We start from the raw sequence: 22,141 nt of genomic DNA on the forward strand, positions 1-22,141 counted from the left end.
TGCTTGAGTTGCTTGGTGGTGCTCTCTGAACCTTTCTTTCAGAGCATTGCTTGGTTTTTCATTGTTTACTAAAATAATACCCTAATGAGTTTAATTTGTCTAAAATTTTAGTAGTATTAATGATATACCAAGGATAGGGGTGAGGTTGTCCCTGAAGGAAAAGTAGAACACGGGCTCTGGTTACTGCAGGCATTTTCCTTTTGTCTTATGTCTTTTTGAGACAGGGTTTCTCTGTGCATCTGGCTATCCTGAAACTCACTCTGTTGGCCAGGCTGGCCTTGAACTTGGAGATCCACCTGCCTCTGCCTCCTAAGAGCTGGGACTAAAGGTGTGTATGTGCCACCACCTGCCGGCTTCATGCCTTTCTTCTTGATCAGTAATGTTGTTCTCTTTCCCTGAAGACAGGCTTTTTCTGATGCCTCGGTACATAAAAAAGAATATGACTACCAACCATTCCCAATTGGTAGAGCCTCGGAATTCATGAAGAGCAAGCAGGCTATACTAGAACCATTTTAATACAAAGAGCAGTGAGCCATCACATGATAAACTCACCTGTTGATGTGATCGCAGACCTGATGTGATAGGTCTGGTCCCAGAGAAGCGAAAGACCTTACCTCCATGGAGCAGAGACAGAGAGCAATCGCATCATTTGCCTATATGTTGACGAATGCTAAGAAGAAAGATTAGAAAAGAGTTCTGCAAGGTGAGGTTGCTGTTTAAACTGAGTTAAGGAACGACTCCAGTAGACTCAAACTGAAAACTAAAGTACGTAGACACTAGTCAGACATCCGAGGAAACGCCAGGTAGGCCGGGGAAGAACAACTAGTAATAAAAATAAAATCAAGAAGGAACAGGATGGGGGCAGAGTGACCCAAAAGAGAATAGAGTAAGACCTAACAGGGGAATTCCACGAAACAAACTTATCATGGCTGCAAGCAGCCTTTGCCCCTTCTGGGATAATATTCACATAACATAATTTTCACAAACGTAATTCACAAAACATAATTTTGCCATTCAACGTCTCATTTCCGTACTGCACACGTTCTGGAGGAGTCTGCTCAGCTGAGGGTTAGTCTAAGAACACAGATGAAGTTCATAACTCCGAATTTCTAGGCACCTATAGTAGTAATCCATGCTAGTGACACTTGCTTAGAAAAACGTTCCAGACTCTAGTTAGCAATGACCCTGATTTCTCCTAGCTGGTGGCACAGAAGTACTCCGCGCCTGCGCAGTGCCACTGCCGGCCCCGCCCCTACAGCTGTGCTCTGGGAGAACCCGGAAGTCTTGCGACTTCCTTTGAACGTGTCGGGGGGCGTGTCGTGTCGTAAAGCGTCGTCGTGAAGGTGCTTCCCTCGAGTCTTCAGACGCGCTTTACGGCGGCGCTGGCGCCACGGAGCTGAAGATGTCCGCTGCGAGCCGGGAGGAGCGCTCTGGTCCTCCCGGCAGCTTTGCGAAGCGGATCCTGGTGACCGGGGGTGCTGGTTTCATGTAGGTAACGGTGCTGGTGGCTGAGAAGTTTCTCCCCACAAACCCTAAGTTTTCCCCGCGGCTCTCCTGGTCTTTGGCACTTTGGGTCCGCTTTGAAGATCCGATATGGGGAGGGTCCTAATGCACTGTCTGGATGTCCGTCCAGTTTCCTTACTTTTTGGCCAACAAAGACGAGGTTGCCTCTAACTTGAGGCTTCTTTAACAGCTCCCCTACAAAAGGGGGAACGCAGGAGTACCGTGCTGTCCCATTCCTACCTGCCCAGAGGTGTTTCTCACCTGTCACTTTTTGAGGAGCACATGTCAGTTTCTTTCCATTTTTTTCCTGCTCTTGACAAAACTCCCATCAGCAGATACGGGCCTTTCTAAAAGCTTGACTCGACACGACATGAGGATCGTAATGGGACGCTTTCTCTTGTTTTAGGAACCGTTTACAAATCCTTTATTATTCCTCATTTGTTCGAGGCTCATACCCGTATACCATGAACCTGTCCTTTCTATTTGTGTCAAAGGTTATCCTTAATTTGACTTCTCACCACTGTCCCCCAACTGCTTTAGGCCTGATACTGCCTTCTTTTCCTTAGAACACTGCTACTATACCTCTCCTGATTGATCTCACGCACTTTCTTACACTTTTAAAAGTGCGTTCCTATTACAGAAGTCATTTTTAAGGAAGTGAGATGCCTCTGCATAGAATCTTACAGTCATGGTTTCTGTGAGACTTGTAATAAAATCTTTTATCAGATTTAGAAGACTCATATGCTCAAGCCCTGCTTTCCAACCTAATCTCTTGCTTTTCTGTACTGGCCCACAACTCTCTCAGGCTTCTTGGAGCATGATAGGTTAGTGCTGCTTCCTGACTTTAGACATTTGCACTTCTTTCTTGCATAGACTATTAATTCACCCACATGTCACCTTCAGAGTGCTTATGGGCCCACCCTCGGCAACTGACCCACTCAACACTACCTGAAATTAGATGGAGTATTTGTGTTTACTTGCTTATGGCCCTGCCTTCCTTCTAGAGTGTAAACTGTTTCTTAAGCACCCACAGAAAGAAAGGTCTGGACCATATCGTGCAGGTATTCAGTAATAGTTGAGTGATACCCAAGAAGTATTCTGCTCTTGTAAAACTCAGTTTCTCCTACATGGGGAGGATACAGAGATTCTTGGTTACTGCCCATGAACATGCAGTGGTCCTTTTCAATCCGGCAGACACTTTGTTGAGGGTAGGAAGCAGGAAGCTGAGATTCACTTAATAACAGGTGTGTATGTGGGAAAATGCTGGTACTTGCATGGAAGGCCTGGTCCGCAAAGAATGTCCTTGAAAAGGAGGGAAAGGGTCACCAGGCATAAACTTCACCTTCACAATTTGTCAGTGCTTCCAAGAGCCCAAAATGTATTTTTTTTTTTTTTTTAAACAGTCTCTGGAGATTCCTTTTACAGAGATAGCTTCATTTCAGGGTTCTCTGGTATCCAGGAACCACTAAGTACCAAGCTAAAACTCAACTATTATTAGCCTAGGAAACCTGGGTTTAGTTCAGGATCCTCCTGAGATTTTAGGCTTACTCAAGCCAACTTCTAGTACAAAGAGAGCAGTTGCAGAAGTCAGTGCAAACATAGTATGCTGTAGTGATATCTGTCTAACACCCTCACAGTCCTTACAGAGGTATACTGGACTTGTGCAGTGGCTCTGATCAGATTTTACATTTCTCACACTCACACTCATGGCATGTGTGGACACCATCCTTTGGTTCTTCATTCTCAGGGTCAGCCAGTTTTTTTTTTTTTTGTTCTTTTTTTCGGAGCTGGGGACCGAACCCAGGGCCTTGCGCTTCCTAGGTAAGCGCTCTACCGCTGAGCTAAATCCCCAGCCCCGCTGAGCTAAATCCCCAGCCAGGGTCAGCCAGTTTTATGTGGTACAAGGAAGATATGAGAGTTTGTTGTAGGATTAAAAGTGCACGTGTATGGTGTGTGACATCATTTCTATTGTGGAAAAGTGTAGTTAACTTCTGACTGTCTCCCTACCATTCCACAGCTTAGGGAATGTTAAGAATCAAGGGAGCTTAATGTTTGTCACTCACAGAGATTTTGTCTCCCTGTAGTGCGTCCCATGTGATTGTCTCCTTAGTAGAAGATTATCCCAACTATATGATCATAAACCTAGACAAGGTAAGTATGAAAGCAAGCTTCATGTACTAAAATCTGACCTCCACTTACCTCCTAGCCAGGAAGCTTTAAGCAGCCGCGCCAGAGAACTGAAGAGTGGCACTTGGCAAGATGTTCTTGTCCTGCTTCCTCCATAGTCACCCCAGCCTCCCAGGATATGCACGGTCATGTGTTCTTGCTGCATTTAATCTCAGGCCAAAGCCTTTGAAACTTTTATTTTGCTAGACTATGAACTCAGTGATTTTAAGTGCAGTATTTTTAGCCGAAGAAAAGCTTTTTTACCTTTTGAAAATTCCATATATACTATACTTTTGTGATTACTATTTTTAGAGGGTGTTGACTTTTTAAAATTAACTTTGACTTTATAATTGCTACCTCCCAGAAACATCCATATGCGTAGTTCTTTATAGCAGTGGAACATAATTAAAACCAGTTGCAGTGGCACTTGCCTATAATCTGAGCACTAGGGAGGTAGAGGCAGGAGGATCAGAACTTTAGGGTCATCCTTGAACTATATAGCAAGTTCAGGGCCAGCCTGGGAATACACGAGATCCTGTCTACAAACAAACAAATACAGCGAAATTAACTTATTCTTGGCAGTCTTAGTCATAGTTGAAGTCTCCCTGAAGAATATGATTCTTTAGCTTAAACAAAAGATGCAAATGGTTTTCTTATTTTTATGAAACACAATGGTAAACCTGTACAGACAAGGAATAACCATTAACTTTCAGTCCTTTTTCTCCTGTCTTAATGTCAGAAAGAGGTGAACAGAACTTTTTTTCATATCATTTCTTTGGGGGTAGAGGCATCCCTGAGCTGTAGCTTGCATGTAGGGAGACCATTTGTGGTATTAGTTCTTTCCTTCCCTATATGACTCCTAGGTTCAGGCTTGGGCACTTTACCCACTGAGTCATCTGGCCCACTCTAAAGGTGCTGCTCAGGCTGCCCCCATACTTCTGATTCCTGCATATCTGCCTCCTTAGCAAATCCTTATAGTGTGCAAGGCCACAACCAGCAGAGGCAGGCGGATCCATGTGGGTTCAAGGCCAGCCTGCTCTCCATGGGGAATTCCACAGCAGCCAACGGTACACACTGAAACCCTGTCTCAAAATATATAAATAAAAATAAAAACATAATAAGTTATGGGTAGGTGTGCGTGTTCTGCATGTGGGTTGTGTGCTTACGAGTGCAGTTGCCCTGGAAAGCCAGAGGCCATGGATCTGGAACTCCAGAAGTGCGGTCACAGGTGGTTGTGACCCAAACTCAGGTGTTCTCGAATAGCACTAGTGCTTGGTCCTCTGGAATAGCAAGCAGCCAGTGCTTGTAACCTCCAAGTCATCGCTCCAGCCTCAACCAGCTCTTTTTAAAACGCACTCACTATTTACCATGGTAGCTAAAGAAGATGTGTACTTCCTTAGCTTTACCATTATAAGTTATAATAAGTATAAAGCAGGTGTGTTTGTCTTCAATTGCTTGTTCCTTTTCTGTTAAGAACTAAACTTCTCTAGCTACCATCTGCTGAAGGGGAGCTTAAGCAGGAACTTTTTAAAAACAAAATTAATCTATTTATTCACGTAATACCCCAATATCAGCCCCCTCCTCCTAGTCCTCTCCTGTCACAGCTCTCCTCCTCCCATTCACCCCAGTCCCCCTCCCCTTTCTGAGAAGGGGGTGTCCCTTACCCCTCTGCACATCAGTCACTGCAGGAGTAGGCACATCCTCTCACACTGAGACCAGACAAGGCAGCCTTATTGGGGAATAGGATCCACAGGCAGGCAGCAGATTCAGGGACAGACACCTCTCCAGTTGTTGGGGGAGCCACATGAAGATCAGGCTACACTCTGGTACGTATGTGTGGTGGCCCCTCGGTCTAGCCCGTGGGTGCTCTCTGGTTGGTGACTCAGTCTCTGGGAGCCCCCAAGGGTCCAGGTTAGTTGACTCTTGTTCTTCCTGTGGAGTCCCTGTCCTCTTCCAGTCCCTCAGTCCTTCCCCTGACTCCTCCACAGGATTCCCCGAGTTCCTGTCTTTGGGTCTCTGCATGTGTTTCTGTCTGCTGTTAGGTGAGCGTCTCAGAGGACAGTTAGAACTGGAACATTTTTTTTTTTTCTTTTTTTCGGAGCTGGGGACTGAACCCAGGGCCTTGCACTTGCTAGGCAAGCGCTCTACCACTGAGCTAAATCCCCAACCCCGAGCTGGAATATTTTTAAAGAGAAACTTTAACAGTGTTTCTCTTGGAGTTTGCTCTTCTGAAAAGTAACAGTGACCTGCTTTTACTTCTAGGATATCAGGAACTTTGAAGGTGTAGAACTGCAGGAAACCTCCTAGGAAGACTTGTCTTTGTATCATAATGTTGAACATTTATGACCTTTGAAACTAAACTGACACATTGTAGAAAGAGCTGACTTGTTTTGTCCTGTTTCCTCACCTGTATTCTCTCTCTTTAAGCTGGATTACTGTGCAAGCTTGAAGAATCTGGAGCCTGTTTCTAACAAGCAAAACTACAAGTTCATACAGGTATGGGCATTTTGCTACAGTTATTTGACAGTGCCTCTTAGTCATGCAGAAATCATAATATCTTTGTGTTACAAACATGTTAAAGATCAGGTAATTTCCAGAAGTAGTTCAGATGTAGAGTTCCCCTTGTAGAGGGAAAGACAGCTGGAGTTTGGAGACCTCAGCAGACCTATGGGTGGCTGACAGATAGCATGACTTACACATGCATGTAAGCATGGGTGCTGCAGGGTTAATTAGTGGTGATGAGCACATTCCCCGGTTAGTTAGTTAGTGGTGATGAGCGCACTTCCCAGGGTTAGTTAGTTAGTGGTGATGAGCACATTCCCTGGTTAGTTAGTGGTGATGAGCACACTTCCCCAGTTAGTTAGTTAGTGGTGATGAACACACTTCCCCAGTTAGTTAGTTAGTGGTGATGAACACACTTCCCAAGATCACTCCAGCTTTTGTGTTTGTTTTAAATTTATTTTAGTATTGCTTTCTAAAAGGTTTATTTTTCTTAATGCTAAAAGATTTCCTAGCGGTTTTAGCTTTACAAATATGTGATTAGAAGCCAGCACAATAAAATATTACTTGAAACATGTTTTCAGAATATTTTGAATTAAATCCTTATGTTCTAAGATCCTGAAGAAGTATATCGATGTTACACTTGCATGGCTGCGTGCGTGAGTGGAGACATTCTCTGTTGAATTTAGGGTGAGAACTGGAGGGTGCTGAGTAAACTGGTTTCTACAAAGGCGACCGCTCAGGAACCCCCACCTTTCTCTGTTCGCCTTCTGTGCAGGGTGACATCTGTGATTCTCACTTTGTGAAGCGGCTGTTTGAAGCGGAGAAAATAGACATAGTCCTACACTTTGCTGCACAGACTCATGTAGGTAAGAGCTGTTTTACACTGTAGATGTGGCTGACGGTTTTCTTCTCTAGTGAATAAATTCCAAGTCCAGTAATAGGTCGACTAAGCAGGAACTTCAGAGTCTTGGAAAGGGACACACCTGTGGCCAGGAAAAACAGCCCCACATTGCACACGCTGACAGAAAGAATCCCGCTTTGTTTTCGTTTGTTTTTTTAAGTGGGTTCTGGGAATCAAACTTAGCTTCTCACGCTCGAGTTGCCTGGCACTCGGGTTGTTGACTGGGCCACCTCCTGAGCCCTGATAGCTGGCACTTCTTCTAGGTCCCATTTTATCCCTGTGTGCTGAGCTGGAACATGGAAGGAGCTTTAAAAACTTTGAGTTGACTCAAATTCCGACTAATGGTTAATTCTGAAAGGAAGGAATGGGATGAGCCTTTAATTACAGTTTTATGTCACTCCTCTTGGGTGGCAGGTATCCCGAGGAACATTATCTGAGCCACTGTGTGCATTTGATGTTGTTTTAATAATTCAGCTAGCCTTTCCCCTGGGAATTCTGACATAGATTTAGGAGATGTTGGTTAGAGAAGTAAGGGCAACATGGTCGCAGAGTTGCCTCACCCAAGCACAGGCAACCGGGCTGCAGAGGCAGCTGGCGGGAGCTGCTCCTGCTCCTGCTCCTACAGACTCAATCCTGGGCTTTCCTCCGCTCCTCTCTGTGGACCCGCTGTCTAGCATCCTGTCCAGATTGGTATGTTCCTATCTGGGCTGTAAGTGTGCGTGTGCATACACTCCCTGGTACACATGCACACAGGGGCTTACATTCTTGATGTTTCTGTACACATAGGTAGTTGGTTGGGGTGTAGATCGTGCATTCTCTGGCTTGGCCCACGGTTGTGTTTGATGTTTGTTGCGTCAGGCTGCTTTTCTGTGCCACTTTAAATAGCATTGCTGTGAACCTCTGGTCCTGGATCGTGTCCGTCAGCACACCTTCCGTGTGACGTCTGTCCAGGGCCACCAGGCTTGCTTTCTTCAATAGTGAGGATGTTGCAAACTGTTTTGCAAAGAAGCCATACTGACTTGCAGCTCTTATCAGATCGTTTCTGTGGGGCCAACTCTCATTATGTTTAATTTACAATTTCCCAAATTTGTAGTGAGATTGTGTGGTTTTTATATTTTTTGATCATTTAAATTTCCTTTATAAAATTCTGTTGAAATTATTTGTCTAGTTTTTTAAAAATCCTGTTTACATTTTTCATATTGAAATATCTTAATGAGAGATATTTTAGTAAGCAAACTGAGAAGTAGTGATCTCTTGTGTATTCCCAGCTTCCTGAACCTTTATCTTTATGATATCATATTTATTGTGTATATATGCACTATGCATACATGTTTGTGTATGTGTGTGTGCGAGTGAGTGTGTATGTGGTGAGTGTGTGTGTGAGTGTGTGAGTGCATGAGAATGTGAGAGAAGGAGGAGAGAGAGAGAGAGAGAATTTATGTTTGTGTGTATATATATTTGCACAGGTTCCTGTGCTGGCACATGCAGGAGTCAGAGGAGGGCGTCACATGTCTTACTCTGTTGTGCTCTGCCTTGCACCTTTGAGACAGAGTCTCTTACTGGACCTGAAACTCACAATCTGGTCTAGGCTTGGTAGCCAAAGAGCTCCTGAGCTCTGCCTGTCTTCACTCCCCGTGCTGGGATTCCAAACATGTGCAGCTTGTGGTGCTGGCACGTGAACTCAGGTCCTCCTTCTCTTGCTCGCAAGAACCCTAATACCCACTGAACCACCTCCCCAGCTTGGATCATTCTTGATGACGTGGCCTGCCTTGAAGTCCTTAGAGTTGACTCTACATGTGCTCTCTATGTGCTCATCCATGGTGTTTACCCCTGTATCCTTCAGAGATGTAGCTAGGAGTTGGTCTGTTTCCTTCTCCCCACTGCTGCTTTGGAAGGCAGTGTCTGCAGGCACCGTACCCAGTGCAGTCAGCCTTTCAGTGTAAACTGTGGAAACCTTTGCCCTCTTCCCCGGTCATGCACCTCGGCTTTGTCTATGCTTAGCCTTGCTTTGAGCTAAGGTTTTAAATCTGCTGTGCTTGTTTTGTTTTGTTTCCAGTTCCCCTGTAAGTCAGTCTTAGTGTCTTCTACAGAGCTATTTTGCGTCGTCAGTACTCGTGTGTATTCAAGCTTTGGAAATGATGATTTTCTTGTTGTATTTTATTCCAGCCATATGTTTAGTCAGAATTTTAAGCAGGTTCTTCTTATCAGTTCTTAGGGCGCCTTGAGCGTCAGTTGATGCTGGCAGTCACCTGGGTGCTTTCTTGTTACCTGTGGGCTGAGGTCTGTTGTTCTTACTTGGTCTCTTCTCTTTCTTTAAAGTATCATTAGGAATTCATAGGTTTTAACACACGGAAAACTTTTCTTTTTCTTTTATTTTGTTTGTTTGTTTGTTTGTTTTTTGTTTATTACAGGCTAGCCTCAAACTCACAGAGCTCCACTAGCCTCTGCCTCCCGAGTGCTGGGATTAAAGGCGTGTGCCACTTTCATTTCTTGCTCACTTTAGTCAGTTGTGGTGTTGTGGTATCAGCACTCACACCTTCGGTTAGCTTCTGGTTGCCTCTTGCGTCCTCTCTGGTGTAACCTCAGTAGCTTTGACAACGTCCTAATCTCTGGTGAAGCAGGATGTTCTGTGCTTATCGTCATGGTTTCCCAGCATGCTCTGCCTTTTCCATGTCCTAGCATGGTTTTTTGTAGGTATAAATTTTTCTCAACCTCTCCTCTAATCCACCACCCACTAGAGATAGTGGAAAAGAAAAGTTATTAGGACACCGGGTGAAGTAGACCTGTTTACAGATAGTTCTTTGGGGGTGATTTCATTGTCAGGATATCAGCAGTTCAGCCCAGTAACAAACCAAATACAAGTCAGCAGTCCAGTCCACTTGACAGTCCACCCAGGGCAGCAAGGCAGTCCAATCCAGAAGAAACCGCGAGGCTCACCAACTGGCCCAAGTCCACTTCAGAAACTGCCGGAAGCCACAGAAACCTCTCGAGAAGTTCTGTGGTGAGGTTCTCTCTCTGACGTCACCACAAGTGGAGCTCAACTGCAGTACATGGTGCCGTCCGTCAGCGAAGACTCGTGAGGCAGAGCAAGGTGGCCCAGTGCTGAGCTCCACTGTCCGTGGTTGTGTCTATCCCTCCTAAACGTCACGCATGCTTTCACGTGTCTGCTGTGGCAGTGTCCTCTCACCTGTGTGACATCATTGACTTCCCAAAGAGACCAGACATTCCCACTTCCACTTTTCTTCTGTGTATGTCCCCCAGCTTCAGATTTGGGTCCAAATTTTACTTGCGTAAGGGCACATGTCTGGATTAAGGGGTTCATTTTGATTGAATCACCTCTGGAAAACCAGGCACAGTCACATCCTGATGTGCTGTGGGAGTGGGCACCAGCATGACTTTTTGGGGAAGAAGTTTAGTTCATAGGCTTGGATTAAGGGATAAATGTGTATCACTTCGGCTACATATCACCAGATTGCGTTCCTCTGAGAATGGCTCTTTCATACTGGTCATACATCAGATAGTGTGCATATCAGACACTTGCATTATGATTCATAACAGTAGCAAAGTTAGAGTTATGAGGTAGCAGTGAAATAATTTTGAGGCTGGGGTCATCCCAACAGGAGGAACTGTATTGAAGGTCACAGCATTGGGAAGGTGGAGAGCCCAGTATGCAGCCCAGTATGCAGAAGTGTGATCCACCGTGCTTAGCCCCACCTACAAAATACCTTTTCATGTTTTTGAGAACTGTTTTATTTTGTGTGTTCCTGAGTGTATGCATGTGCACTGCATGCGTGCAGGAGTCTGTGCAGTCAGAACAGGCATCCTATTCCCTAGAACAGGGTTACAGGTGGTCATTAGCCACCATGTGGGTGCTGGGAATTGAACCTGGGTCTTCCACGGAGCCTCTCTTCAGGTATTTGTTCTTCACTGCTCTGATAAATAAGAGGTTTACATTGCAGTTTCCCTTCTGTAAGCGAAGTCGAGCATTGTTAGCTCCAGGACCATTTATCTGTTTAGACTATTTGTGTCTTGTAGCCATGTTCTGTGGGGCTATTCTTGTTTTTATAAATTATTTGTAGCTCGTTGATATGGGCTGTTTATCCCCAGTAAGTTCAAGTATTTTTTATTTACTGTGTCGTGTATTTTTTATTTTGTTCTAGTTTAGGCTTTTGTTTTGTTCTCAGGCTCTTCCCATCCCCGTCCTGGTTGCACTGAGGACTAGCATCACATGTGCTCGTGGGTGCTCTTGCACCACCGATTATCCCCTGTGCCCACATGCCTGTGTGACACATGGCAGGGGCCGTGTGAGCAAGGGTGCTCCAGGGCCCGGTTATGGTGCGTTCTGACCGAGTGTAAAGAAAGGAGCTGGTTACAGAGGTGCATAGCATAGTCTTGGTAGACAGACAATGTCCTGATTGATCCATCAGGTCAGATCATCATTTCTCATTTCCATGTCTCTCCCCATGATGCATGTGACTTTAGTCATAGGTGGCCGTTATGCAGAGGTATAAGACAGTGAGTGGGCAATTGACTGTAAGAGTGGACACCGTTGGCCTTCCTGCACATGCACCCCAGTCCATGCTAGGTGGCCTTCTAAGTCGTGTAGCCAGATATATCAGGAATGTATTTGAGAAGAAACTATCTAAATGTGGTTATTTTTAAGGGTAGAGAAACTTGTACTATTGATCAGAGAGGGTGAACATAATAGTCAGAAGCCGTGTAGCCCAATGCAGGAGGGGTTTGGTGGGATTTAGGTTGCTCATGCCAAGTGCAGTATTAAAGCAAGAGTGGACTCATGACCACAATTAAGTAAGGCACAGGCTCCGACCGCCCTTTCTTGTGCTGTTTCCTAACCCACTGCGGCTGTGGTGAGCGATAGGGAGCGCTCTGAAGTCAGTTGGTTGGCGTTTGTTTTTCCCCATGAGCAGAATTACGGTACCTTTTCTCTCGTCCCTTTTAGATCTTTCATTCGTCCGTGCCTTTGAGTTTACGTATGTCAATGTTTATGGTACTCATGTTCTGGTAAATACTGCTTATGAAGCCAGAGTGGAGAAATTCATTTACGTCAGCACAGATGAAGTATATGGAGGCAGTCTCGATCAGGTAAGCTGAGAAAGTCTGTTCTGCTTACTGGGTGCCAGCATGGATGTCTGTGTGGCTAAAGTTCACTGGGCTTTTCCTGTGCTCTCATTACATGCATTGTGTTGCCCTCCAAAATGTTGCTTTGTTCTTCTCAAGTGAGGAGGGTCACCCGAGGAACGTTAGCACCAGTGCAGACTTCCTCATGGTCTGACTGCTCTGCAGCACAGCAGGAGACCTCACATACATCCCAGTCTTAAAACGCAATGATGTCATCTCCTGGGCTGTAGCCTGCCCCTGCTCATCGTCTCCTCTGGACAGGAAACACTAGAACATGGAGGATGAGAAAGTTGTTGAAGCTGGAATCCATTCCTTCGTTGTTGTTTTGGAGACAGACTCTCACTGAGTAGCCCAGGCTTGCCTGGGATCCCCTGTGTTGCTCAGTCTGGTCTTAACCTGATTTCCTGCCTGACTCCTGAGTGCTGATTAAGGGATGTATATGAACCTCCGTGCCTGGGTCTGTTCATAGGAAGTCATTCCTGATCATTGTCCGTTTTAGACGGAGATAACAGCACCATTAGTCCTTTCTGCTAAACATGTGCTCTGTTGGGAAGTCAGAAGCAGGCTAGGGTTAACAGTGTTGAGTCCTTGGTCAGTGTGTGTGATGCCCTGGGTTTCACCCTAAGCAGTTCTGTGTGTTTACTTGTAAATGTTCAAAGGTCTATGCAGTTAGCACCTTACTGTAGTCATGTGATCTTGTACAGATTGAAAGGAGTAATGGCAGTCACAAGTTTAATTAGGTAAAAAAGAGTATGGTTCCTCAGATTTCTGAAGTTTAATCTTCAAATCACTACCGTGATTAGCACCCAACTGTAACCCAGTAAAACTGCAGATTTCCTTATATAGGTATATTTTTGTATAATTAAAACATATATTGATGTATGTTACTTTTAAAAGGGCTCCCAAACATTTCTTTTTTAAAAGATTTATTTATTTATTTTATGTATATGAGTACACCTGCGCTGTCTTCAGACACACTGAAAGAGGGCATCAGATCCCATTACAGATGGTTGTGAGCCACCATGTGGGTACTAGGAATTGAACTCAGGACCTCTGGAAGAGCAGTCAGTGCTCTTAACCACTGAGCCATCTCTCCAGCCCCTCCTAAATATTTCTAATTTGTGGATATTTGGTTTGGTATTGGCCAGCAGTTGGTTTCCACTCTCTGGAAGATCTCCAGACTTGTCTTGGATAGGAAGCATTCAGTAATATCAGGAACTTAGAGACGGTCCTAATGTTCCAGTCCCAAGTCTGTGCAGCTGCCCTTCCCTTCAGGAAAGTTGAGTTATTTACTGTTTGCACAAAACAAAGGGCTGATGTAGCAGCTTTCTCCCCGCTCTCATTGTGCCTGGTACAGCACTATAGCTCGGCCATATCGTAGAGGCTATGCTGACGTTGTAGCCAGGCCTGGAGGCATAGACCGACCTGGGGACCAGGTCAATGATCTGAGTTTAGGAGGCTGAAGCAGGAGGATCCCAAGTTAAAAGCTAGCTAGTGTTACTTGGTAACACTCTGTCTCCAAAATAATAAATGAAAGACTGGAACAGTGGCTCACTTATTAAGAGCACCTTCTGCTCCTACAGAAGGCCCTGGCTTGGCTCCTGATACCTATGTGGTTGCTTACAATCACTGTAACTCCCGTTCCAGGAGAGCGAATGCCTTGTGTGGGTTCCGTGGGTCCCTGGGTATATGTAGTGCACATAAACTCATGCACACACACACACATGTATTAGTAATAAGTAACTATTTTTAAATGGTTGAAATATAGGTTTGATTTAAATGGCCTCCACCCAGTAACTTCCTTTTCCATTTCTTTTTCCACACACGAGCCTTTAGGATCTCTGCACTTGTTCTTTCCTGATTAGGATTCAAGATATCCCCGTGCTGGTTTGGGTTTCGTTTGCCTTTTGGGGCAGGGTTTCAACTCTGGGCTTCATTCCTCCACCTCCCAGGTGCTGGGATTACGGATGTGACCAGCAGAGCAGGAAATGGCTTTTTAGACACAGTGATTGACGTTTCACGCTAGTGCCATGGTTGGTTTTCCAGTTTGTTTTGTGTGTTCAGGTTGGACCCAGGTTCTCTTAAATGTGACCCAACTGCTGTTGAGCCACACACTTAGGCAGTATGTGTGACCCAGCGTCTCCTTTTAAACCTAGGAGTTTGACGAGTCGTCACCCAAACAACCTACAAACCCCTACGCCTCATCCAAAGCAGCCGCTGAGTGCTTTGTGCAGTCCTACTGGGAACGGTACAAGGTAAAAGCTGGTCCCGAAACTTCTTTTGCTTTCAAGAGAAGGTCTCGGCGTGGTCTCGGCGTGTGTCCCTGGCTGTCCTGGGATTTAGTTATAGACCAGGCTGGCCTCAAACTCAGACAGCCACTTGCCTTTGCCTCCTGAGTGCTGGGGTGAAAGGTGCTATTCATCTATATCCATCCGTCCGTCATCCATCTATAGATCATCTATTTATCTATGGATCACCTATCTATGTCTCATCTGTCTATCTCGCCATCTCTCATCTGTCGTGTGAGTAAATGTGTGCACGTGTGTTCTGTAGTGTGAATGTGGAAGTCAGAGGGCAGCGTAAGGAAGGATGGAAGCCAGTCCTTTCCACGCACCCTGCATTCAGGTCATCGGGCTTGGCAGCAAGTACTTTGAGCAGCTCACCAGGCCTGCTTTCTGAAGCCCTTAAACCATTCACTGTGGGTGGGTGTAAGTGTTAAGGTCTAAGCTGGCTTTGGCATGAAGACCTGGCTTGAGTGTAGGTAGCAGGGGCTCATGAGTATCAAAATCTTACATGGCCTGGACAAGGTCTTGTTCAGTTCCTCAGGAAAGCACTGACCTGGAACGTACTTCACCCTGCTTCAGTGATAGAACATTACAGGTCTAGTGAGAAGCCTCGTGGAAATCCTACAAGGCGAGGGCGAAGATTCCTTCCTGTACTTGCTTTTCTCTGTAGGACTCAGAAGTCTTGGCTGTGTATGGAGGAGATGTGTAGACTTATGTTGGTGGCTCTGACAGTGCCACACTGGGTTTGCAGCACAAGTGTGAGCAGGTGCCAGTCGCCCCCCACCAGCCACCAGCCACTGTCGGTTGTTAGGGGTTGATTCAGAAAGACAAGCAGGAGGTTCCTCATGTTCCCTTGCCCTGTGTGATGGGCCTTCTTACTTGTGAGAGTTGACTCAGTGGAGAGAGCCAACTAGGTATCTGCTGTGTAACTAAATGTAACTGCTGGAAGCCATTTTGGGAATGAAGGCCTTGGAGTTTAACCTGCCTCTCTGTGCCTCATCTCTATTTATCTTCCTCTCGTCTGTTCTTCCTGTTAGACCCTCTGCCTGTATCCTAGCCCATGCTCTCCTGTCTCTTTTTTTTAAACTGTGATCTTTTTATGTGGCCCTGGCTGGCCTGAAATTTAGTGTGTAGAACATGCTGGCCTCCACCTCAGAGACCCACCAGTCTGTCTCTTGAATCCTAGTGTTAAAAGCATGCACCACCAGGCCTGGCTGTAACTAGGAATCCCCCTGCCTTAGTTCATGAGTGTCAGGAGCACAAGTGTGAGCCTTCTTCGTGAGACTGACTTTGTTGAAGAGTAGCGGCGGCAGTGGAGGTTGTCATGGAAGCTTCTATGAGCCTCTTCCCAACTGTAGGTCTGCAGCCATCAATACAGCCGCAAAAGGAGCCTTCTTACCCTTATAGTCAGCCGGAGTATGGATCCTTTTCTTCTTCCTTTTCTCTGGGGGATTGTGGGGGAGGGGTTCTGGGAGGACTGGGAAGTTATTGGGACTCATGGCGTGAAAGTCCCAAATGATCAATAGAAACATTATGTAAGATAATGTGTTACAACAATAAACTTTTTATGTACTATATCACACACACACACACACACACACACACACACACACACACACACACACACACACACACACACATACCCCTACTGTGTCATTTAGGCACCAGTGTTTTGAAACTCTGTATATTTTAAAACAACCCTGCTTGTGGACCTCCTTGCACTGATATTGAATATTTACTCTAAGTTTCCAGTTGTCATCACCAGAAGCAGCAACGTGTATGGACCACATCAGTATCCAGAAAAGGTAAAATTATTTCTAAATTCTTAGTGGTGCTTACTGGTTATGCATTACTGAAAATAATCTGAGTAGTTGTTCCTCTGCAGGGACGGGTCTTGTGACTGCACAGTTGCGTGACTGTAGGCTGCGTGTGCATCTCGTCTGCAGACAGCATCGGCTTGGCACACTGCAGCTGCCGTGCCTTTAGGTCCTTAGGCTGCTGTCTTTAAAGTGGGGAGTAATGAAACCCAGGACTTTAGGTCCGGTGTAAGGATGTGTGTGGACATGTTGTCTTCATTGGACTCTAAAGCACCCTGCGGCACCATGCCTGCACTGTCTGCAGTTGTGTCAGGGCAAACAGAAGTCAAAAGCTAGTTGGCAGTGGTGTGGAGAGCTTGGACTCACTGTGTGGGTGATTATACGTTGCTTAGACGTCAGGGGTAAGATGAGGTCTGACGACTGCCTTATGTGAGAAGTCCCCAGAGCGGTGATGAATGCTGGCTGTAAACCGTCCATAAGACTTCCTCTGACTCCTGTGACACCTGTCGTTTGATTATAACACTTTACTCAGCAAACATTATATTTTTTTCATGAATTTAGGTTAAAAGAATTGGAATGTATTGATCTTATGAGTTTAAATTCATATTAATGTCATTTTCAAAGTCTGAAACATCATTCAAATGTTCTTCTAGGTTATTCCAAAATTCATATCTTTGCTACAGCACGACAGGAAATGGTACGTTGCTTTCCCTTTGCATTCATGCACTGTCAGTCGCTCTGCCAGTAGTGCTCAGTAGTAATGCTCGAACCAGAGGCCATGGGCTCAGCGTTCTGCCAGCTCAGGAATGCTTTCTCCACTTCATGTGGTGTTTTCAGTAACTAAACTATGTCTCAGAAGTTACTAAGGTAAATTCTGAAGTTATCTGCTGTAGAATTTTGAGTTTTAAAATAAAATTTTCCTATCTGTGTATAATTTCCTATTTCCAAATGATTAATATAAAATGATTAATATAAAAGATTTTCCCTTTACCCATTATTTCTAGGTTCTGGAGCTTGAAAGCAGCAGGCCGTGTATGTCCTAGGCAAGCACTCTGCTGACAAGCTGTAGCCCTCACTCCCTCTCCAGCTCCTTTCCCAGGCCTGTGCTTTCCTTTTTAACTTTGAACTCGCTTAGGCTGGCCTTGAGCATGGAACCCTCACCTCAGTCCCCAGGTAGCTGGAGTTACTGTCCCGTAACCCCGTCCAGCTTAGGTGTTTCCTCAAAACGAATCTATGGTATGAAATTAACAAACGTTCCTTAGGATCCATGTTTTCCACTTTTTAAACTAAGAATCCTTCTAAAGTTTGGGTATCATATAAGGAATGGGGAAGAAATGTTAAGGGAATTGATTTGTTCATTCAGAGACTTCCAGGGCCTCTGGGAATGGCTTCCTCAGAGTGGAGCTGGCCGTGGCTCACTCCTGCTTGCGAGCTTCCTTTCTGCACTTTATAATTCTGCCTTCTTTAATCCATTTAGCTGTATTCACGGGTCAGGGCTTCAGAGAAGGAACTTCCTTTACGCCGCCGATGTGGTGGAGGCCTTTCTCACTGTCCTCACAAAGGGAGAGCCAGGCGAAATCTACAATATCGGGACCAACTTCGAGATGTCAGTGGTCCAGCTTGCGAAAGAATTGATACAGCTGGTATGTCTGCCATAAGAGGGTGTTTGCAGGGTGCTGCCCTGCAGGTCACGGCAGGGGTGAAGAATTTAGTTAGTATCTTCTCTAGTTAGCAACTTAAGGAAGAAGGCTTGATCCTGGCTTAGAATTCTCCAGGTCTAGCTAGAATCCTTAACGGGCTCTGTGTGCGCGTGTGCGCGTTTGTGCGTTTGTGCGCGTGTGTGCGTGTGTGTGTGTGTGTGTGTGTGTGTGTGTGTGTGTGTCGGGAGGCGGGGGATAATGATGTGTGTGTGTGTAGCGGGGGCGGCATGTCTTGAAGGCAGGAGTAGGAAGCTGGCTAGGTAGATACATTTTCATCCACAAACAGGAAGCAGAAGAAGACGGAGTAGGAAGTAGGGTGAGACTGTGAAACCTGCAAGCCTCCCAGTGATATACTTAACTCTGTTGGGCAAAGCCTCACTGCTACAGAAATGTAACATCCCCAAGCAGTACCACCAATGGGGGCCAAGGATTCAAATACACGAGTGAAGAGGGGACATTTTTCATGCAAATTACAACCAAATCACTAGTATACCATTCATGTTACTAACAATGAGCTGATGGGAAAATAGTTCATATTATGTGTACATGCCCGTTCTGTGAAACTGCACGAGTTCTTGGGGAAGAGTACTCCTACGTCCTCTAGCTCTAAGGTGTTTGTACCTCAGCTTCAGAAATGGGAAACACTAATGTCAGTCACAGGCCAGTGAGGGAAACATAGACAACTATGAGGCTACAGCATGGATTTCTCATCCTAGGCTTTTGCCTGGCTTCCATGCTTATGTAGTCCCTGTTCTTTATGGGGTCTGTGGAGTGAGTGCAGGCTCTAAGGATAGAAAGAACCATTGCTGTCCTCCTCCTCCCTCAAGCTGGGAGGCAGTTGTCTATTTTCTCTGCTTCTGTCAGCTGTTAAATACAGTTGTTACTCTGTGCTCTCATATTGTAACTCAAAGTCTGCTTTATTTGACAGATCAAAGAGACCAATTCAGACTCTGAAACAGAGAGGTGGGTGGACTACGTAAGTGACAGGTAAGTGGACTACATGAGTGACAGATGAGTGGACTCTGTGACAGGTGGGTGGGTCATGTGAGTGACATGTGGGCAGACTCTGTGAGTGACAGGCGAGTGGACTATGTGATTGACAGATGGGTAGACTATGTGAGTGACAGGTAGGTGGGCCATGTGAGTGACATGTGGGTGTACTATGTGAGTGACAGGCGAGTGGACTACATGAATGTCAAGTTGGAACATACAGAGAAGATGGTACAGTCATAGGTGCTTATACATTGATAAACTATATGAACTGGCCAAAAAACCAGTTTAACCTGTGATTTTTCTTCTTAGTATAAGTGTTATAGAGGTTAAGGATAGCACTGTTATTGCCTGTGGGCTTCAAGTTTTAGGGACTCTTTCTCAGTCTGGGGTTTTGTCCCTTGTGCAGTCCAGAGACTATGTCCTTAGAAAACTCTTCTGAACTATAGTTAAATATAGACAAAGTGTCTTGCTCTCAGCTTGGCTCTCAAGAATCTGGAGTACTTTCATTGTGTGATTCCTTTCTTCACTCATCAGACACTTCTTGTTTTTCTTCTATATGTTAGGCACTGCATTTGCACCTAAGTTAGGGCTCAAATAAATTATAGAAAGGATAGGCTCTAAAGAATGTCAGGCATTGGTAATTATGGGGTTTACATGTTTATAAAAGGTTTCTACAATAAGCATGTCACCAGGGTGACTTTGTTCTAATGTGAATTAAGAAGGTGTGTGAATGTGCATTCTTAAGTGTGTCTAAGTTGTGCACACGTGTATTCACAATAAAGACATGTGAGTGTGCGTTCTGTGTCTCAGATGTGTGCACGTGTATTCACAGTGTCATCTTAAATGTTTGCTTTCCAAGACCTCATAACGACATGAGATATCCAATGAAGTCTGAAAAGATTCACAGCTTAGGATGGAAGCCCAAAGTGCCGTGGGAAGAAGGAATAAAGAAGACAGGTGTGTAGTAACGAGACCTCTGGGGAGCAGTGGAGGAAGGGCGCTGGTGTCAGAGCACTAGAGATGAGCAGCACACTGAGGGACTGTGCACTCCAGCTGCTCTGCTCCAGTCTAACAGCCGTCTCTGGGCAGAGTTCCCTGGGCTTACGCTCATGCTCCTCCCGAGTCTCGTGACGTCAGAGGCTGCTTCCCCTGTTCTGGGTCTCGTGACATCAGAGGCCTGCTTTCCTGGCTGGGTGCTTGGCTCTGCGTTTCCTTCCTGGCCCCAGGTACCTCATGCAGCTTGCTTCTCCCTTCATAATGTATAAAATAATGGTCCATGATAAGGTCAGTGGGATCTTAGGTTTGAAGAAAATCTCTGTAAATTCAATATGTACAAGAAAGTCTCGTAAGGTGAGAGACAGACAGACAGACAGACAGATGCCCACTATTTGGACCCTGATATGCCTTTAGTCCCAGCTTTCAGGAGGTAGAGGGAGGAGGATCTCTGAGTTTTATATATATAAAAAGCACTAGAGCTGCACTAGTGAAACCCTGTCTCAGAAGACAAAAGAACAAAACAGAAGAAAGAAAATGAATTTGGACTTGTATTTGTAGGGAAGGATCCACCCAAATGTACAAAAAAAGTCTTGATTCAAAACTTTAACACAGAATACGTGGGTCAGGTACTGAAAAGCAAAGGCAAAGCAGCTTCCATTTGTAACTAAATGTGGAGTACTCACTGGAGAGGCTAGCAGTGCACACTGTAAGCTGATGTCGCCTAATGACTGCACACTGTAAGCTGATGTTGCCTAATGACTGCACACTGTAAGCTGATGTCGCCTAATGACTGTACACTGTAACCCTGTGTCACCCAACAGTGCACACCATGCACTGACTTCACCTGTTGGTAGAGAGCTGTTGTCTCATGTTTCCTGATCCCCTGTCATCGTGTTAGATGAGCAAGGGTATTTTTTATATACAATAACCTTAAAGCCAGAATAAATGACTTAGGACTTTCACTGGAAATTACTAAAGTCCAAGTGTCCTCCACATTACCCTGGCCGGGGGCGGGGGTGTGTGTGGTGTCTGTGCTGCAGTACACACACCCGTTACCGCTTTCCAGATTCCCTGAGATGAGTCACCTGCTGATCTTCACCTCAGCTTGAAGAAGGGACTTTGCTGACATAGCCAGGAAATGCTGGCTAATTGATGTCTATTTTTAAAATTTTCATTGTCTTGATTTTCTTGCCAGTTGAGTGGTACCGAGAGAATTTTCACAACTGGAAGAATGCAGAAAAGGCTTTAGAACCCTTTCCAGTCCAGCCACCATTTATATAACTGCCAGTTGCAGAGAAGAGGACACCAGCGCACCTCAGCCAGTGACACAGTCAAGTGCCTGAATGAAGTCTTCTCTCCTGGGCTGGGCGATGCTCTCAGCACAGATCGCGTGCAGAGTCATCGGCATCAGCATCAGCATTGGTCGAGAGCTCACTGTGGAGATGCCCTCGGCAGACTTCTCCAGGGACTCAGGCACTGGTCCAGCAGAACGTTCTGCTCAGCAGAAGCTTAGACACGAGCAGGGCGGGGCCCTGGCTCTGAGCAAAGGCAGGAAGTGGTACCGTGCATGGCAACCTGGGCTGCTTTTCCCAGCCTTCCGCAATACCAGGATTTTCTGTCTTGACTGTATTTTCTAAGGTCCGATGATGTGAAAATTGAGCAAAATGGAAGACTAGCACTTTTAAACTTTTGATAATTTTGTAAAATTAAGTTAAATAGATTTTAAAGGTAAGATGTTAATTTCTTACATTTTTTAAATCAGTAGTTGATTTTATATAACCTGTATCAGAGATTTTATCATGTATTTACTATTTACAATAGTTTTATTTATGAAAGTGTCAATATATTTTAATATATTAAATGCTGATTGTGGCTTTTTTAGTGAAGTATTTTTATTTTGTTTATCATACATTTACAGTCTCTTTGCCCTAAAGACTTTAGTGCAACTTTGAAAAGTAACTGAGCCGATTGATACTGGGTGGACAAAAGTAAAGGCTGCTCTGTTGTGAAAGTTGATTTCATACCCACCAACTTGGTGAGAACCCGGCTTAGGGTTTCCATTGCCGTAAGGAGACGCCATGGCCACAGCACCTCTTAGAAAGGAAAACATTTCATTGTGGCTGACTTAGTGTCAGAGGT

The 22,141-nt window shown here is 45.2% G+C and overlaps 1 protein-coding gene across 1 annotated transcript; it reads left to right on the forward strand.

The window, feature by feature from the left end:
• The first annotated feature begins 1,347 nt into the window (after positions 1 to 1,347).
• On the forward strand, positions 1,348 to 21,888 carry Tgds (TDP-glucose 4,6-dehydratase). The gene is made up of 12 exons (XM_032917711.1): positions 1,348 to 1,488; positions 3,588 to 3,654; positions 6,097 to 6,165; positions 6,947 to 7,037; positions 12,033 to 12,175; positions 14,368 to 14,466; positions 16,242 to 16,301; positions 16,967 to 17,010; positions 17,791 to 17,956; positions 18,942 to 19,000; positions 19,866 to 19,963; positions 21,198 to 21,888. Exons 1-12 carry the CDS (start codon positions 1,403 to 1,405, stop codon positions 21,281 to 21,283), a joined length of 1,068 nt encoding a protein of 355 aa, XP_032773602.1. The 5' UTR covers positions 1,348 to 1,402; the 3' UTR covers positions 21,284 to 21,888.
• Positions 21,889 to 22,141: the final 253 nt, after the last annotated feature.

Source organism: Rattus rattus, chromosome 12 (genome assembly GCF_011064425.1).
Source record: "Rattus rattus isolate New Zealand chromosome 12, Rrattus_CSIRO_v1, whole genome shotgun sequence".
Taxonomy (NCBI): domain Eukaryota; kingdom Metazoa; phylum Chordata; class Mammalia; order Rodentia; family Muridae; genus Rattus; species Rattus rattus.

Excerpts from the sequence above, each read along its gene's own strand:
- Tgds (XM_032917711.1), top strand. The coding sequence starts at position 1,403 with ATGTCCGCTGCGAGCCGGGAGGAGCGCTCTGGTCCTCCCGGCAGCTTT. Across the intron at positions 7,038-12,032 it reads TGCTGCACAGACTCATGTAG|ATCTTTCATTCGTCCGTGCC; the intron begins GTAAGAGCTGTT and ends CGTCCCTTTTAG. Across the intron at positions 12,176-14,367 it reads ATGGAGGCAGTCTCGATCAG|GAGTTTGACGAGTCGTCACC; the intron begins GTAAGCTGAGAA and ends TTTTAAACCTAG.